Raw genomic sequence first — 20,090 nt, forward strand, 5'->3', positions numbered from 1 at the left:
TATTTTGCTTACCCTTCTCCCCAAACACATACCCCACCATCTCCTTAATCTATACTTTTTACAATGCTAAAAAAAAAAAAAAAAAATCCCACGTGACAATTTCTTGTTAGCGATGGAAAAGCATAAAATAGTTTAATAAAACCAATTCAAAAAAAAAAGAAATATTTATTACCGCATTTTGTGACTCAACACTTTTTTTTAAAACAACATTACAGTCCTCATACAATTATTTTAATGTAAATTTGACAAAGTTTAAAGGTAACAGCAATTTTTTTTTTCTCTAATGAGGAACACGTGCTGAGAAAGGAATAATTCATGGACGTACAATATATCAATTCCACAGCAGATCTGATACTAGCAAAAAACATTCTTTTTTTTTTTTTTCCAATTGAGGTAAACACATAGAATATCTAACATGAAACAATTAATAGACCTAACTCTGCACAGTCTGTTACAGTATAGACTCTCCATTTCCTCCACATACTCTTGTGCTCGCTTCCTCTCACGCGTCCATTCACTCACACCGCAAAGCTTGGAGATCACAATAAGAGTTCTACGTTTTTGGGCGCAAAGAGCCCACAGGACGAGAAACTTCTTTCAGGTGAGGGCGGCTGCCTAAAGAGGGCCATCTGCTTTCGTTTGCCCAAAGTCAAGGCAGAAAACAACTGGGAAATGCATCCTTGCGTTGGGACTTTTGCCCAGCAAAGAAAAAGCAGCAGAGCCTATAAACCATTTTAACCTGTTCTTGTGTTTTGAACATATAAAGGTCACATTTACGAAGGGAAGAAGATCAGGGTCTGTGCACTTTGCAGGATGAGACCCATCATCCAGGATCACTTTTTTTCTTTTTCACTGCCAAAATGTGGAAGATATCGCTATTGTCTTAAGGGCAGCCATTTGGTTGCTGAAAAGCAAAACACAGTCCTTCTGTTGGTGAACAACACACACAGTGTGGAAAGGATTATTTTCTCTTTTTCCCTTCTAAACTATTTGAGGCAACACAACCTGGAGTGAGCAACAAAAATGCACAAGTTAACTTAATTCCTATGTTCATACTTCAGTAGTTTTCACTCTTGGAGTCTTTTCTTTTTCCTTTTGTTCTAGAGGAATTTCACCAGGACTTAAGTTAATTCCACCAGTCCACAATTCAACATTTGCATTATTTGTAGCCTTGGTCCTCTCTTGTTGATGAAAAATGACAAAAAAAGTACAAAATAATCACAGCCGTCTGGAATTTTTTTCAGTTTAAGTGTGGTCAGAGTTCAAAAGACTTCAAATATGAGTTTTCCCTTGAGTTCCCTTATACTGTTGAGCACGAATGTCCGGAACTGGCCCGTCTGCACTAGGTTCACTTAATTCAGCAGTGTGGGGCTCTTTGCTGACATGGTCATTCCAAAATGAGGTGTGAGTTCACCAGGCCTCACCATGACTAGGTGATGGGGCTGAGTTGGCAAATAAGAATCCATTGGGGTCCATGTCTTAACTGGGTTGAATGCGGGGTCATCTGGGGACGAGTGTACCTTGGCTGTGCTTACTCATACCCATAGGACCACTCCGACACACATAGTCCCTTGGGCATACCCTGCAGACCTAGAAGAAAGTAAAACATTGTGAAATTATTCAAGTTTTACCTTTTTTTTTTTTTTTTTGCATGATATACCATTTCTCTTGTACTACAACAGCTTGCATTACACCAATGGAAAAATCATTGAAGAAAAATCATAGTTAATATATTAGCTGCATAATATCTATTGTTGAATTTAGTACAGGCAATATTCCATAGGCAATGGGTAGGCGGAGTAAGTATATTTTATTGATTTACTGTGATGTACTCTGTATATATCAATGAATATATACAGTAATACATTCATTGATTTATTAATATACTGTATGTATGTTTTATAGCGCTGGATTAAGGGGTAAATCAACACGGTATTGACTCAGGATGTCCTAACTCAGGGGTAGGACATTCCGGTCCTCGAGAGCCGGATCCAGGTCAGATTTTCAGGATATCCACAATGAATATGTATGAGATGGATTTGCATGCACTGCCTCCTTGAGATGCAAATCTATCTCGCGCATAGTCATTGTGGATATCCTGAAAACCTGACCTGGCTCCGGCTCTCGAGGACTGGAATTGCCTACCCCTGCCCTAACTCAAGGGCACCAAAAGCCAGCCTCACTGAATCCATTCTTTGCAGTGATGTGTGTTTGCACCTTGTGTCCCGTCTCTCTATTTGCCTTTGTAGCGCTCTGCCAGCACTGCTGGAATATTTGAAAGATGAGAAAAACTTTCTTTTTCAAGCTCCTGCAGTTGTGCTCCAGTTCTATGATGCTGCAGGTAAGGGTGGAGAGGAGGCTCGGTGCTGACGCTCGGGAGAGGAAGAAAGGGAGGTGGAATGGCTGGTGCTAAAGCGTGAGCCTGGCAGATTGAAGGGCTGATGCTGGGAGATGAGGGAGGCTGACGTTGATACCAGGGCTGAGTGTGGATGGAGATTAGAGAGTTGCGCCCACCCACCCCGCCTGTCCCCGCCAGGATCCTCTCCGTCCCCACCCATCCCCGCAAGGAATTATCTCCATCCCCGCCTGTCCCTATAAAAAGCAGCAATTACTTCTGACAGGATCATCAATTCCACAGTTTCTTTTGTGTTTGCGCTGCTGTTTTCCTTGTGGAATCTCTTTGGTGGAACCCTTTTTTTCTTTCTGTTCAGGTAATTAACTTATAAACCCCCTCTTTTACTAAGGCTGACGTGTCCATTATATTATATGGACGAACCCTGCTTCCAAAGCCTTCTAGCCCCGAGGGAGTCCCGTTGGCCAGAAGGGGGTCCCCGTGGGAGTCCCGTGGGTTAGGGGGGATTCCCACGGGACCCCTGTGGGACCCGCGGGATTCCTGCGATCCCCGTTTCCGTGCGGACCTCTAATGGAGACTGGCCGAAGGGGAGCTGATGCTAATCCTGGGGCTTGGGGGTGGCTGAGGCCTGGGGACGGATAAAGGCTGATGGTGCTGTGAGCTGTGCTCATATCTGAGACAAGGAGTTTGCTCTGCCTATGATAGCTGAGTCCTCCCATATCAGATTGCGCTGCATGTGAAGGTGCGTCTTATTGAATAAGTTTTGAACTTTTAATGGAGTGGAGTTTTATTGACCTATGAAGCTCAACTGAGGTTTTATTCTCCATTTCATTGTGTTTTGTGTGTATTGGATTTTGAAGATGTGAAGGTTGGTGATTTATAGCTAGTTTCCTAAGGTGCTTAAGAGTATGGGCTCCTTTTATAAAGGTGCGCTAGCGTTTTTAGCGCACGCAACGGATTAGCGTGCACTATAGTGCGAGCTACCCGAAAAACTACCGCCTGCTCAAGAGGAGGCAGTAGCAGCTAGCGCGCGTGGCATTTTAGCGCACGTTAAGGCCCTATCATGCCTTTGTAAAAGGAGCCCCTTTGTGTCTCGTATACTGGTGATTATTCGTACTCTCTCCTGAAGATTGTGGGTAGATTCACTGAATCCCCTGAAAGCCCTCACCGCACGCCACTGCTCACAGTATACCATTTTAAGCTCTGTTGGACATACTTTAGTGCCTAATGCAGCTTAGCAAAAGGGCCTCTTGGAGTCCTTGGACTCGATAGGCTTAAGAACATAAGAATTGACGCTGCTGGATCAGACCAGTGGTCCATCATGCCCAGCAGTCCGCTCACGCGGCGGCCCTCTGGTCAAAGACCAGCGCCCTAACTGAGACTAGCTCTACCAGCGCACGTTCTTGTTCAGCAGGAACTTGTCTAACTTTGTCTTGAATCCCTGGAGGGTGTTTTCCCCTTTAACAGCCTCCGGAAGAGCGTTCCAGTTTTCCACCACTCTCTGGGTTCGTACGGAATCTATCCCCTTTCAACTGGAGTATTCATTGCTACTTAAGACAGTAACGGGCAGCGGAGGGAGATTTTTGGTGCCACTGATGTGACACTAGAATTTGAATAGAATCTTTTACAGACGAGTTGTACAATGAAACATCCTACCACTGCTCGACACCTATTGTTGGAAAATTTTATTTGATGGTCTGGGAACATTCCATGTGAATAAATAATGATAGCTGATCAACTCGATATTCAGAGGTAATTATGTATTTGATGGTAAATTCATATGTAGCCTATCTACATATGTTCAAAAAATATATGGATATCATTAGGCCTTTTCAATCACCCAGTGGCTCGATATTATCTATATATTGAGGAGCAGATTAGGGGAGGAGCAAGGGCAGACCAAAAACTTAGCCAGTTGTTCTCTGGATAATTATATATTTAGGGCTCCTTTTACTAAGGTGCGGTAAGCATTTTAGCACGCGCTAAAATGCCAATGCGTGCATGTTAGTCTATGGACGCGTTAGCGGTTAGTACACGTGTATATTTAGCAGGGGGTTAGTGTAGGCTGGCATGGTTGGTGCAGTAACCATATATCTGCAGCTGTCATCTCTATGGATATTGATGCTGAATATATGGATTACATGAAATGCTAGTGCCAGCATTTAACTTAAGCCGATGACTGTTCTGGTGAAAATGTACTTCTATCTGAGCAGCTCATACTAGAAGACTGGCCCAAAGATGGGGGTGTAAAAGCAAAAGTTTGCTCAGCACACCATAGCCCTTGAATCTGCCCTGTTCAGACAATTACTCCCCCCCTGCAACCACTCTAGGCAAGAAATACGCCACACAATCTGAGCCTGTCATCATTGCTCATATCGAGAATCGCTAAATCAAGGGGATGCAATGTAATCTGCAGGAGAAAAAACTAGGATACTGACTTAAAAAAAACCCACCTACATTCCATCAAGATCATTTGCAGGTTGTAAAATGTGATAACATAGTAACATAGTAGATGATGGCAGATAAAGACCTGAATGGTCCATCCGGTCTGCCCAACCTGATTCAGCATTTAGTGCTATTAGGTTGATGTACTTACAAGAAGGTAAAAAAAAAAAAAAAAAAAAAAAAAAAAATATATATATATATATATATATATATTAAATGGCATCATCCACTAAATCAGAAAATGGTGTGCATTATTTGCAATACGATGTTTTAGTGCATAAAGCCATTGAAGAGTGGACTCAGGGAAAGATGGCTTTGAAAATGAGAGAATACGGTAATAATAAAAAAAAGAAGGCAACCCTGGAATTATACTGCAGGAAGATGTGATAGAGAGATACTGAGAATATTCTTGATAGAAGAAAGTGCACTGGGTTTTTTTTTTTCCTCACAGCTGATAATGGAGCAGCCATATATGTTTTTGAGACTTCAGAAGATGAGTTTCAGAGCAGTACAAGAATTTGCCTTAAGAATTGCGGGTGAGTGCACACTTGAATCTTACCTTCGCTAACCGATTATCACGCGCTAATCAAATTAGCGTGCACTAAACGCTAACATGTCCATAGACTAACGTGCAAGCATTAGCGTTTAGCGCGTGCGAATCGGTTAGTGAACCTTAGTAAAACAGGGTGACATCAGCACATAATTGTAGCCCTGGACTTTTGACTAGCAAGGACACTGTTCCAGTTGAACATGTACCAGAACAGGGCCTGTGTTTTCAAGGGATTTCTGCACAGCATGCACAAAATCAGGAGGCCAGTAATCTAGTGCATGGGTGTCAAACTCAAATACACAGTGGGCCAAAATTAAAAACTTGGACAAAGTCGTGGGCCAACCTTGATATTTATTGAAAAAAATATGTACAACTCCAAAAGGAAACTGGAGACAATATGTTTAAAAAACAATATATATTAAAAAAAACAACATATTGGGCTCCTTTTATCAAGCCGTGCTAGCGGAGTTAGCGCGTGTGACTTTTAATCACGCGCTAACCCCCCACGCTGGCCACAAAACTACTGCCTGCTCAAGGCAGGCGTTAGCGGCTAGCACAGCCGGTGGTTTAACGCGCGCTATTATGATAAAAGGAACCCAATATGTTTAAAAAACAATATATTTTAAAAAACAATATTTTTTTAAAAAACGATGTTTAAAAAACAATGGCGCAAGGTACAACTAGCCCATGATTCATGTAAAATAAAATGGAAAAACTACAAAGGGATTAAACCCAAAAAGGGACAAAATAAAATACCTTATAAATTAGCAACATATGTTTGAAAAAGTATAAAATATAATCATAATAAAAACCATTACGTGAAGCAGAGAAAACGAATAGGAATATGGAAAAACACTAGCACTGGAAAAGAATGAGTACAAGAAAACAAAATGCCACAATTAGAACGTGATCAAAAAAACTATATGCAGCAAGGGATTAAAAAGAAGAAAACTGATGAAAAATTCAATACTTACAAAAAAAGCAATTGCAGAAGAGTCCCATGCTACTGCGACACAATGTGAGACAGTGAAGAGAGCTGTAGAGCGTCGCGGGAAATTGTAAAAACGTCAAACGTGATCACGTGCCTAATGGGGACGTAAGCTGATTGGGTCAAAAACTGTCTAGTAGATATTTGTTAATTTTTCATGAGCCAAATATAATTACATTGCGGGCCACCCCTGATCTAGTGCATAATCTCCAGAAAAACAGAGCCTGGAATTGTCTCCTTGTTACAGCTGAAATTAAATTAGTAGAATGATACTATGGCTACAAAGTTGACTATGGCTGACCCTCGTTGACTCCCTCTCCCCTACACCTTTATACTGAACAGCGGTTTTTTAACTTAGACACATAGGTGGCAGTTCCATAACTGAAACTTAGATGCCTGGAGGGTGCATAGAAAGAGCTTATTTTATAAAGAAACCAGGGCACAGTGTTAGGCATGACATGCCAAAAATTTGGAAAGAGGGTCCTATAGCCTGTCAGCAGGCTGAGCTTTCTTCAGTTTTGAGCAAGTTAGGGTCCACTATAATATGGAAGCCCAAAGCAATTGCCCTATTTGTGTCCCCCTTAATACCAGCTCTGAAGAAACCTATATGCCTAGCTTCTCATGTAGAATACTAGGGTAACTGGCTATTAATGTGCTTAAAAGTTAGGCACTTGCACTTACACCAGCCATAGAACTGGTATTTACAATATGTAACCAGCTGATAAGATAAGGAGACCTAGACTGATAGACCAGTGTTGCTGTTTTCTCAGGAGGTGATTTTGATGCAATCACAAAGACCAGCTGTGAATGGAGCTGAGCTGGAAGAGGAAGTCTCCACTCAGTCTTCTGACTTGCAGGATCAATGAATAGGACTCAAGGAAAGGAAACTACCACATATGAATAATTTCACCTCCATTATCATCCTGCTAAACTAATCCAGAACAGTGGGATGCACTCAAGCTTTATTCCTCAGGGCGAAAAGAAGACACCACCCTTCCAAACACACAGTCTGCCTGTACTGCCATGTCAAGCCTATACCTTCTCATCCTATAATTTGGTGCCTATATTTACAGTACATGTGACATGCACATGTAAGTTATAGAATTGGAGGGTGGCCAATGTTACAACAATTTTTAAAAAGGGCTAAAGGGGAAATCTGGGAAATTACAGACCGGTAAACCTCACTTCGGTGCCGGGCAAAATGGTAGAAACGATTATAAAAAATAAAATTGTGGACAATGTAGACAAACATGATTTAATGAGATAGTCAGCATGGGTTCAGCTGAAGGAGATCTTGCCTCACAAATTTGCTTGACTTCTTTGAAGGTGTGAATAAACATGTGGATAAAGGTGAGCCGGTTGATATAGTGTATCTAGATTTTCAGAAAGCTTTTGATAAAGTTCCTCACGAGAGGCTCCTGAGAAAATTGAAGTGTCATGGGATAGGTGGCAAAGTTCAGTTGTGGATTAGGAATTGGTTATTGGATAGAAAACAGAGGGCAGGTTTAAATGGTAATTTTTCTCAATGGAGGACAGTAAACAGTGGAGTGCCACAGGGGTCTGTACTAGGACTGGTGCTATTAAACTTATTTATAAATGATCTAGAAATTGGAACGATGAGTGAGGTGATTAAATTTGCAGATGACACTAAACTGTTCAAAGTTGTTGAAACGTAAGGGGATTGTGAAAAATTGCAGGCGGACCTTAGGAAATTAGAAGACTGGGCGTTCAAATGGCAGATGAAATTTAATGTGGACAGACATAATCTTGATCCAAGATGGCCACTGAAAGCAGGACGCGCTGAGTTGTTCGTCTCAGGACACTGACATTTTTTGATGAAATACTCTTAGCGGTAATTGTACTTACCGTGATGCCTAAGAGAAGGGGCCGTAGCACTGCTTCTGGAGCTCCGGGTCTTGGCAACATTCAGGAGCTCCTAAGGCGCATACAGGAGGTCATGGCTTCATCGGATGGTGGCCCGCTGAGGACACAGGGAGGTGAACCATGGTGGACACTCTTAGGCCCGATACTACACTAAGCCCTGATGTCATGGCACCGCCCCCGCAGCCTCAGATCACCAGTTCCCCCAGGGGTGGAGAAACCCCAGAATCTGAGGTATTCTCTTCTCCAGAGGCAAGCAAGGATCCGGAGGAGAGCTTGGAGGTTGGGGCTCGTTTCATAAGGGCCCCAATGGAGTTATCTGGGGCAGATCTACCTTTGCAGGGGTGGGGGAAACCCAGAAGACATGCCCCAAAGAAAATGTTCAGAATGGTGAGCACTATACACTCACACAAGTTCTAATTGTACTCAATAAGCCTGCTGAAGTGACTCTAGATTCTTTATGGGACCTAATGGCTGACTTTGTTAAGACCATTACTTCTACTTTTCAACAAATTGAAAGAAAAATCAAGGAACATAACAAAGAATTAAATGATATTAGAAAAGATATAAATACTTCTAATTCATCCATGCTCTGTGTTTTTGGATTTTACATGTACTTTTGGCTGCATGTTGTGCTGCTACTTTCCACCTTATAGATAGGCATAGGTCTGCCTGCTGTATTACATTATGTAGATAATATTTTGTGAATCTTTACATTGGTACGGCATGAATGTTTCTTGCCTTGTTAACATTTATTGTACTTCATCTACTAAACTCATTAAAATTTTTTGAACTTAAAAAAACCGAATTCATCCATACAGAAAATTGAAAAGGAAATGACAACATCAAAACATTTGCAAGAGACTATAGCTAAAGATTACATTAATTTAAGGAGGAAAATTGAAATGCTTGAGAATAATTCAAGTAGTAATAATTTAAGGTTAATTAATTTCCCTAAACTTGATTTGGTAACACCTAGAGATATGCTTAAGAGATATCTAGTGGAAATTTTGGAGATAACTGAAAAATTGTTACCGCCATTCTCATGGGTTTATTACCTGCCTGATAAAGGACAAAACCAACAACAAAAAGAAAAACCCTCAGATCAAGAACCCTTAAATATTTCAGAAATTTTAGAGACATCTGAGAAGGACTTAGCAACATCAGTCACTATGATTATTACTTTAGATCTACCAATTGATAAAACATGGTTGTTAAAGCTTTACTTTAAAAACAGACAAAAAATTTTTCTTGGTCATAAAATACAAATGTTTCCAGACTTAGCATGGGAGACGCAAAAGCGCCGCCGTGAATTTCTTCTTTTGAAACCTGAGGTTATTTCTTTGGGGGCAACTTTTTACTTGAGACATCCGTGTAAATGTATTGTGTGTTACCGTACTGTTAAATATGTGTTCTTTGAACCATCTCAATTGACAACCTTTGTGGCAATGTCTCATCTGGATGGATGAAATCTTTGAGCCCTATAATTTGTTATTAGATGACCTCAATTCAGAGCTACAGCGTTCAGTATCTTGTTAAACTTTTAGTATTTTCTTTCATGCTTCGCCGTTTTTGAGTCTTGGATCCCAAGTTGAGGACTTGAGCATAAATAGTTAAAATTTTGTTAACTTTATGAGTTATAATTACATTGTATCTAATGTGTCTTCTATTATTGCTTTCTGTACAAGTGTAATACTTGAAATTTAAATTGAAAATCAATAAAGATTTAATGAGAAAAAAAAAAGAAATTGAATGTGGACAAATGCAAAGTGATGCACATTGGGAAGAATAACCTGAATCACAGTAACCGGATGCTAGGGTCCACCTTGGGGGTTAGCGCCCAAGAAAAGGATCTGGGTATCATTGTAGACAATACAATGAAACCTTCTGCCCAATTTGTGGCGGCGGCCAAAAAAGCAAACAGGATTCTGGGAATTATTTAAAAAGGGATGGATAACAAGACTAAGAATGTCATAATGTCCCTGTATTGCTCCTTGGTGCTAACTCACCTAGAGTATTACGTTCAATTCTGGTCTCCTTATCTCAAGAAAGATATAGTGGCACTAGAAAAGATTCAAAGAAGAGCGACCAAGATGGTAAAGGGTATGGAACTCCTCTCGTATGAGGAAAGACTAAAACGGTTAGGGCTCTTCAGCTTGGAAAAGAGATGGCTGAGGGGAGATATGATTGAAGTCTACAAAATCCTGAGTGGAGTAGAATGGGTACAAGTGGATCAATATTTCACTCCGTCAAAAATTACAAAGACTAGGAGACACTCGATGAAGTTACAGGGAAATACTTTTAAAACCAATAGGAGGAATTATTTTTCTTTTTTTTTTTTTTTTTATCTTTATTGAATTTTATCAATTGTTACAACATATAACAATGTAGGTAAATTTAAACAATATAAAGAAATAAAAATCTCATAAATAAAACAATAGTAATCATCAAGTCCACATTATTGGGGGCTGGCTATTTCCTGCTGGGACTTACTAAAGCAATATTAAGCATCAACATCTTTAACTTTAAAACATTCTACAGTCAAGCAAAATAACAATCATCATTTTCATCATTCCATCACAACCTCTGCACTAATAACAGGCAAAATGTCTAACTTAGGTTTATCTATAAGAAAATTCTCTAAATGAGTTGGATCCAAAAAGGTATATTTGGTATCTTGAAATACCACTAAACATTTGCAGGGAAACTTAAGGAAAAATGAAGCACCTACACCCAAGGTTTTATCCTTAAGTTGTAGGAATTGCTTCCTCCTGTGTTGTGTTTGCCTAGAGACATCTGGAAAAACATTAATCTGTTGTCCACAGAACACAGCATTTTTATTCAAGAAATACAATTTTAGAATGTCTTGTTTTTCCATCTCAGTCCTAAATGTGACTAATAATGTTGCTCTTTTGGCTATATAATCCTTAGATGACTCAAGAAATTGGGAAATATTCAAGCTGTCAGGAGACACTAATTGATCTTTCCCCCCTTCCTCTGAAATCTTAGTAATACTACTAGGCAAATAGTAAAGATTATCTGGGGAAAAATTTTCTAAGCCGTTGTAAGATAATACATCTTTTAAATACATTTTGAGTAATTCTAAAGGTGAAAGAAAATGAGATAAAGGAAAATTCAGAAATCTGAGGTTCCTAGATCTTAAAGCATTCTCCATTTTCTCCATCTGTAAGTGTAATAAAGTATTGTCTTTAACTTGAGATACAACACACGACTGAATTACAGAAACAGATGTTTCTAATTTATCTAATTTCTTTCCCATATCTACCAATTGAGTATCATGCTCAGCCACTTTATTTGTTATTTCTGAAGAAAATTGACACAATTTGACTACTGTGCCCTGCAATGAACTTTCAATTCTATTCACTACAGTCCAGACATCTTGTAATGTAATTGTCTTATTACCCTCCTCAGGCCTAAAATTAGAGCCTGTAGGCATAGAAACAGGAGACACCATGGAAAATCGTTCCCCCTTTAAAGTTTTTTTGGAATCCAACTCTAAAAGTAATGGGGAGGCTAAGTCCGATCCCGATTGGGAAATGGAGTCAGCCTTCTCTGGTAAAGGAGTTAGAGGTTGAGGTGGAGGCGTGGGTTCTCCGGATGATAGAGAAGCAGATTGAGATCGAAAATCAGTCCTACCTTCAGATGCTGTTAACACTGAAAGATGACGATCCATTGGTCCAAGTACACTAGATGGTAATGAGGAAATAATTTTAGCTTTACGCTTCCCCATTATTCTTCTTCCCAAATGCTCCTCGCTCCTCCTGGCTCCGAAGGGGCACCAAAGGGGCGTGTCCTGCCCCTTTGGCCACGCCCCTTCGGTCACGCGGCCTTAGGCACGCATCCGCGGGCCGCGTTCCGCGGCACACTCAGGATTTTAAAGGGTTAGAGGACCTCTTTCCGAGTCGGCAAATGCCGGGTGGTGGCTGCAGGGGTGCCTGACTGTAGAATCGCCAGCAAGCTCAGTCAGCCCTCCCTCTCCGCGGCACACCCAGGATTTTAAAGGGTTAGAGGACCTCTTTCCGAGTCGGCAAATGCCGGGTGGTGGCTGCAGGGGTGCCTGACTGTAGAATCGCCAGCAAGCTCAGTCAGCCCTCCCTCTCCGCGGCACACCCAGGATTTTAAAGGGTTAGAGGACCTCTTTCCGAGTCGGCAAATGCCGGGTGGTGGCTGCAGGGGTGCCCGACTGCAGAATCGCCAGCAAGCTCAGTCAGCCCTCTTTCTCCGCGGCACACTCAGGATTTTAAAGGGTTAGAGGACCTCTTTCCGAGTCGGCAAATGCCGGGTGGTGGCTGCAGGGGTGCCTGACTGTAGAATCGCCAGCAAGCTCAGTCAGCCCTCTTTCTCCGCGGCACACTCAGGATTTTAAAGGGTTAGAGGACCTCTTTCCGAGTCGGCAAATGCCGGGTGGTGGCTGCAGGGGTGCCTGACTGTAGAATCGCCAGCAAGCTCAGTCAGCCCTCTTTCTCCGCGGCACACTCAGGATTTTAAAGGGTTAGAGGACCTCTTTCCGAGTCGGCAAATGCCGGGTGGTGGCTGCAGGGGTGCCTGACTGTAGAATCGCCAGCAAGCTCAGTCAGCCCTCAGGAGGAATTATTTTTCACTCAGAGAATAGTTAAGCTCTGGAATGCGTTGCCGGAGGATATGGTAAGAGCGGATAGTGTAGCTGGTTTTAAGAAAGGTTTGGACAAGTTCCTGGAGGAAAAGTCCATAGTCTGTTATTGAGAAAGACATGGAGGAAGCCACTACTTTCCCTGTATTGATAGCATGGAATGTTGCTACTCTTTGGGTTTTGGCATGGTACTAGTGACCTGGATTGGCCACTGTGAGAACGGGCTACTGGCTTGATTGACCATTGGTCTGACCCAGTAGGGCTATTCTTATGTTCTTAGTAGCACTTATGCAAGTAGCATGCGACATAGTTATGCGAGTAAGTCCTAGTTGGGTGCTAAGAAGTATGCCATAGCTTTAGTGTGCAACTCACTTAGCACAAAAATGCTATAGAGCATCCACTGGTGAATGTACAAAGGTGAAGCATGAGCAAGTAGCATGTGACACAGATACGCGAGTAGAATGTGACACAGTTATGCGAGTAAGTCCTAGTTGGGTGCTTAGAAGTATTCCATAGCTTTAGCGTGCAACTCGCTTAGCACAAAAATGCTATGGAACATCCATTGAAGGACACACAATGGTGGAGCTTGAGTGAGTCCAACAATTACGCATATAACTTACAGACTACTGCAAATTACACACTCAAGTGCTCATTTACACCTGCTAATGACATGGAATAAGAAGACATGCCTAAATGTGAGCACACAAATGCTGACCTCTGCTAGTCTTCCATAATGACATTTGAGCATCCAATGCTGTTATAGAATTAACACTGAGTGTGCTACATCCAGGTGGAAGATTTGTGGCACTGAATTATAGAATTGCCCCCATAGTGCTTAACAAATGGGTGCAATGATGCCCACATTGCCACCTTACAAATATCTTTGGGAGACACTGCTCTGGCCTTTGCCCAGGATGCCTATTGGAATCTTGCTGAATGTGCTCTAAAGCTGCCAGGAACAATCCTGTGATCAGTGATGCATGCAGACTCAACCATGGCTTTAATCCAATGAGCAACGGTGAACTTAGAGGCACCTTGACCTTGACACAGGCCCCTAAACAGCACAAACAGGTGATCTGCTCTAGGTAGCAAACCAGTGCTCTAGGAACATCTAACTTGTGCTGGAAGAAAGACTAGTTGGTTTGAATGAAAGGATGAAACCACCTGAGGTCACCTGGTCCCACTCTTGGAGGGACAGACAAAGCCAGCTGTCTACCAGAAACTCTTCATGGAAACTCTTGAGGTAGAAGGCAGAGACAACTAGGCCACCTTCTCTAGTTCTCTGGTCCCTTGAAGAAAATGACTTCTCTGAAACTTTAGCCCAGAAGACGTTGAGGAGGGTTTACAGCCAAGACAATAGTGATTTCAGTCTCTAGAGCAACAACTAGACCTAGAAGATCTCAAAGACTGAGCTTGTCATCCAGCAGCCTTTGGGGGCCTGTCCTTATCCAAGTTCTTGATCAAATCTTCCAAGTTGTTGCCAAACAGTTGACTCCTAAATGGGAGCTTGTTGAGACTGGGTTTACACATTGAATCACAGAACCAAGCCCAGAAGCACAACTAGAACCAGGATACTATTACTGCTCAGGAGTAGCCTGAAATCCTAATAAGGTCATAAAGCAGATCTGTAAAGAAGACTGCTCTAGACTTATGCCTTGCTGCCTCTGGGGAGACTGTGAGCTGTTGTGCCACTGTATGCCCAGAGCTGAAAGGGGTGTTTTAGGAGGAGTGGTGAGGGCGGGATTTGGGTGGGATGTAGGTTGACCTAGACTTAATCGTACTGCAAGTATAATCGAAAGTTTAACGGGACTGCCTAGACAGAACTTACACGTAGTAACGTGGGCAATCTAAAAACAGGTCTAAATGCCCAGAAGGTATCCAAAGTGACCAGATAACCACTATAGATACAAAGTACAGACCCCTACACACTCCCCCAGTGATCACTGCCCCCCCCTATTGCCATAAAAATCGGAATAAAAACGTACATACCTGCCTCCAGAACATCAGCACCTGGCATAGGAAAGCCTAATAGAGCTGCACAGAGGTGGCTTAAGTAGTCGGGGGGGGGGGGGGGAGGAGGCTAGTGAACCATAGAGAGGAGCACCCAGGCCCATAAGCTACTCTAACAACTGCATTCATGTTGAAACATGTGCACCCACCAAACCCCCCAAAAACCCTATTGTATTGCCATATGGGTACCACCTGCATCCATAAGGGCTATTGGGTGGTAGGGGTGGTAGACAGGTGTGTCTAATAGGTTTTGGGGGGCTCACATGACCTATAGGGGAGTTGTGGTGAGATGTTTATGTGGCACCCTTTTTGTGAAGTTTGCAGCAGTGCCCTGTATGGTTGCCCCACTACTTTGTTGCCATGTCTGGGTGTCCAGTTCATCACTTTGCTGACCCCTCCCATGTCCAAAAGGTCTTGTTCTAGGCATTTTTCGCTTGTACAAATTTTTGGCCGACAATGGGGTATAAAGATAGATGACTTGGCGGTCTGGACGATCAAACAGCTGGACATAAAAGTATATGATTCTCAAAAAAAAAATAAAATTTTGGGGATATATTTTTTGAGAATGGACTTTGGACATGTCCGACTTTGGGCAACTAGCGACTTAGGCCCAAATAGACGTATTTTTTTATTATGCCCCTCCACATGTATATGCACACTCTTAAATCTTCAATATCAAATGTTGTTTCAAAAAACATGACTTATCTTGATGAACTTCAGGGTCCTGATGTGGACTCAGGGAACCTGAAAAACATTTAATACTATGTATTGATTTCTGTGGGGAAAAAAAAATGAATAAAAATGAATATCAAAAATATTTTTTGACATTTGACATTTTTTGACTTTTTGATATTCATTTTTATTCATTTTTTCATAGAGGAAGGAAACGAAACTTGGTCCATGTCGGGACGCTGAAGTTCATCAAGATAAGCCTTGCATTTTGAAACAACATTTGAAATTGAAGATTTGAGAGTGCCCATATACATATATTGTTTATAATAAGGAATTTATAAGTACAAATATATGCAAAGATTGGGCGATGAGACATATATTGGGATTTAGGGTTAGATTGCGACTTCTTTGCGACCCGATTTCCCTCCGACTCGATTCACTAACCTGTGTACCAATCCGATTTCAATCTGTGCATGCAAATGAGGGGAAATGGCATGCAAAGTAGGCAGGGATGCGATTCACTAAAAAAAAAAAAGAGGGACACCTACTGAGCTGGCCGACCCAAAAACAAGCGACTGCTGAGGACCAGCCCCAATTCAGCCCCGATTCTCCTGCCTTTTGCTGCCCCTATAGTCTCCTGCTCCGCCTCCCTTCCCTGCAGCGCGAGCCCGTGGCTTTAACCCGCTTTAAACCTGAAGGTTAAAACCACAGGCTCATGAGTAAAAAAGTTTAAAAAATATATAAAAGCACGGATTGCAAATGCAAGCGTAGACCATCTACAGGCAAAGTAGATGGTCTTCGCATGCGCCGGAATCGCTCTTCAGAAATCCGTGCGGTCGGTTGGAGGCGAGCCTCTGATCGGCCTGCTTTGCATGCAGGTGCGTTCAGAATTGGTCGCCCGGCCTCAGATTGCCCACAGATCAGATCCGTGTGTTTAGTGAATCTAGCAGGGATTTTGCACAAGCGACTGTTTTTGGGTCGGCCAGCCCAGTTGGTGTCCCTCTTTTTTTTTTTTAGTAAATCGTGTCCCTGCCTACTTTGCATGTCATTTCCCTTATTTGCAGGAAACGGATCGGAATGGGATCGGTACACAGGTTAGTGAATCGGGTCGCAAACCGATTGGTACACGATCGGTTTGCTTAGTGAATCTAGCCCTTGGTCCCCTGTTGGTCTCAGAGTCTCCGATCATATATTCAAACCATGCAAGCAGACTCATATATACAGTACATATATCATATATATATATCCACAAAGCTTTTGAAAGTGGTATTTATATTGAAAGGACTTCAGTTTAGTTTAGTATAAAAAATGTTTTCCCTGTTTTTGTTAGGCATAATTTAGACAGCAGCCATAGAGCTGGTATAAATGCTTGTTTCAAACACACTAATTATGTAATATACAATTTATTTACCTAATTGTGCACCCCATCTATGCTTTGCACATCCTTCTACCCATTTGCTCATCCATCTGCATTTAGGTGCCAATTTATAGAATAGTGCCAGAAAATAGGCATTTAGGGGCATATATGTTGGTATTCTAGCAATTTATGCATGTTCTCAACGAATAATTGTTGGCTTCTTTATCGATTTACCCCCAAACTTGCAAGCCACAAACCCAAGGGCCACTCACGCTTTCATAGATTTGCTCGATGCACCTGAAGTTCTGGATCTGTGGTTTTTCAACCGCACAACTTGAGCTGATTATCACATGGCAAGCCCTAGAAAAGGACGGCCTAATTCACCTCTATTTCACCTCTTCTAAGAGCAGCCGAAGAGAAGCACATCTGGCTTTTCCACTGTGAACTGCTAAAGGCTCCTAGGCTATAGAAATTTTCTTAAGTAGATCTGTGTATATTATTAACAGAAGTGGGAAAACCATCTGAAGACAATAACACCGATTGACTGCGATCTGTTTATTCTGCCCCTGCAGTCTGCTCAATAGACGATGATGATAATTAAGTACCAAATATACCATATTGTGTGGCTGCATAATCAAATCAAGAGAGGATAATATTCTTCTATATTAAGCTATTAATGTAATTGGTCATGAAGCATAAAATATGTTATGTAATTAAATAGGCTAGAAATTATATGGCCTATATTAAGAATTATCCAAGCTGAGCAAATGTTTTCTCTGTGGCTGTTTTAGGGAACATTGCTTTCTACAGTTTTTGACTACATTAGTAAAGGGAGCAGGGAAATTGACTTCATCAGTGCAGTGGCACAATGACCACTCACTTCTCTCCCCTGAGATCTCATATAAAGCATAGGCTTCTATTTACATACACTGAATGATTTAATCAAGGTATGTGTCTTTATAATCAGCCTCATTAAACAAGGAAGTTTCAGAGTTAGATGAAATTTTGCATGCTCTAGCACCTTCAGTAAAGGATATGCCTTGTTGGGAAGTCTGATTTTTTTTTTTCATAGAAACACTTAAAGCTTCATGGCTTTCTTAATCAAACTATGGCTATTCAGCCTCAATGAAAAATCCATTGGCTTATATTTCCTCGCTCCTAAATGTCTTTCCCTTTAAATTTACTGACTAGCTTTCTTGTCTTTTCTGCCTCATGTGAAAAGCCAGTAGGCACATGTAAAAAATAATCAAAACACAGGGACTCCCTAGTGAAGAATCCAGGGTGTCACTGCTGTCATATATCTAGACTAGGCATAATGAACTACAGCATTTCATCTTTGCATATAAGATAATTTGGGCATCAATCGTATCCTGACAGATTTATGCCACTCACAGGACAGTTTCACTTTCCCTTTTTTACCGCATCACTGGAGCCTGCTTAATTTCACTCAGTCAACTGGTGCCCCCAAGATCCCTGTGTGCATGTGTGGGGGTGGGGACCTGGCTTGCACATCCAGGATTTGCATGAAGTCTGAGTTTGGGCCATGTAGGAGCTTAGAGCAGTAAATAAAATGAAAGACAAGCTCTTCTTGCCTGCCTTATGAATGACATTTCTAGCTCCATCTGCTGACCTTTGCATAGCAGAGTGTGAAGTGTTTTTTCCTTGTCACTGCCTTGGCAAGATAACTCTGTGTCGTCAGGAGTCCTTTCCAATGCATTCTGCTGCTTCAGAAGGACAAGGAGAAAGTGTTTTTTTTTGTTTTTTTTTAAATTCTAGTGAGATTTTTCCCATAGGCAGAGAATGGGGGAAAGGCCCTTTTCATTCAGGCCTAGAGACACAAGTCAGACTGTAGTCAAAGCTTAACTGGAATATTCTAGCTGCTATCTCTGTGTCTTCTAGACCTTCATCATCCTGTCTTGGAAAAAAGTAGAAAGCCCAGGGTTGATGGATAAGACAATGAATGGACTAAAATCACATGAGGAAAGGAGGAACTTAATATGATTGTGTTGTAGTTAATAGATAATGGGTTTCTATGTGACATCCATTTGAAAAAGGGAGTATGGGTAAGATAAAAAGAACTAAATGAGAGAAGGCAGAGGAAGTGTCACATTACACATGAAAAGCAAAGTCAAGTCAATCAAAATAAAGAGTCTAATAACACTCACCCCTTTTTTTTGTGATTGCTGTCCAAGGTGAAGGCTACATATAGTGCCACTGCCCATCCATGCCCATATTCATACCCATTCCACTCATAGGGCCTAGAAGGGAGACAAAATCCACAATTATGCTAGAAAATCATTAAAACGGAAAGTAAAGAAAGAGTAAAACCTCACTATATCACCTATGGGTGAGGGGAAACTCCTTAGGGTAAAGGAAATACCATAGGTCTGAAGTTTTTCTGTGGCAAATTAGGGCATATGGACTGTAGACGGAGTCCATAGGATGGTGAGTAGAATGTAAAGCAGTAATGCCAAGGAAGGACAGGGGCCTACCTGCAGGCCGGATTCCCATATGTTGCTGACCATCCAATACAAAGCTCCCCATTGGCTGACCCTCAGGACTATATGCTGCTCCTTGGCTCACTGAAGGATCAAGAAGAAAACCTGATTGTAGTCAATCGTGGACACAGAGGAGAAAGAAGAAAAGACACAGCAAACAATCAGCAATTGTTCCAGTGTCACTACTGAAACATCATATTGTCACCACTGGGGTAGCCTCAAATCATGCTTTTCCTGGGTCACTACACAGCACACAAAACACTGCATTAGACTAGTGTATTCAGTGGCCCCAAGGTTCGGTGACAGTGTTGCAAGAGGTTACCATGCAAAGGACCTAGGGTTATTTATTTATTTAAAAATCTTATATTCAGCTTATACCTAAGTGGACTACAAGAAAATAAAAAAAGCCCCAAACAAACATAATCATAATGTAGTGGAGGCAGCATTCATAGCTCTTGTGGGGTGGGATTCCCAGTCGTTATATCACAGTGACACAGTCCCCCTCTTTTACAAAGGTGCGCTAAGCTTTTTAGCATGCGCTACACGCTAATGCGGGCATGTTATCCTATGGATGCGTTAGCTGTTAGCGCACACGTTGATTTATCGTGCGCTAAATCCATGCTAAAATGCTTAGTGCGCCTTTGTAAAAGAGGGCCAGTGGGGGAAATTCCATAAGAAGCGCCAAAAGTTAGGCACTGAATAGGTG

The 20,090-nt window shown here is 41.7% G+C and overlaps 1 protein-coding gene across 7 annotated transcripts in view; it reads right to left on the bottom strand.

The window, feature by feature from the left end:
- Window positions 1-329: 329 nt before the first annotated feature.
- The window catches only part of MEIS2 (Meis homeobox 2), a 659,015-nt gene continuing 639,254 nt past the window's right edge, over window positions 330-20,090 (bottom strand). For 5 of the 7 annotated variants that reach the window (XM_033951333.1, XM_033951332.1, XM_033951331.1 and 2 more), the window contains exons 11-13: window positions 19,379-19,489; window positions 19,052-19,144; window positions 330-1,590 (exon numbers count right to left, since the gene is read on the bottom strand). In XM_033951333.1, coding sequence (XP_033807224.1) covers window positions 19,086-19,144; window positions 19,379-19,489 — 170 coding nt within the window. In that variant the 3' untranslated portion in view covers window positions 330-1,590; window positions 19,052-19,085. The remainder of the gene's footprint in view (window positions 1,591-19,051; window positions 19,145-19,378; window positions 19,490-20,090) is intronic. The other 2 variants (XM_033951329.1, XM_033951330.1) reach the window with 1 other exon arrangement.

The sequence above is a fragment of the Geotrypetes seraphini genome, chromosome 7 (genome assembly GCF_902459505.1).
Source record: "Geotrypetes seraphini chromosome 7, aGeoSer1.1, whole genome shotgun sequence".
NCBI lineage: Eukaryota > Metazoa > Chordata > Amphibia > Gymnophiona > Dermophiidae > Geotrypetes > Geotrypetes seraphini.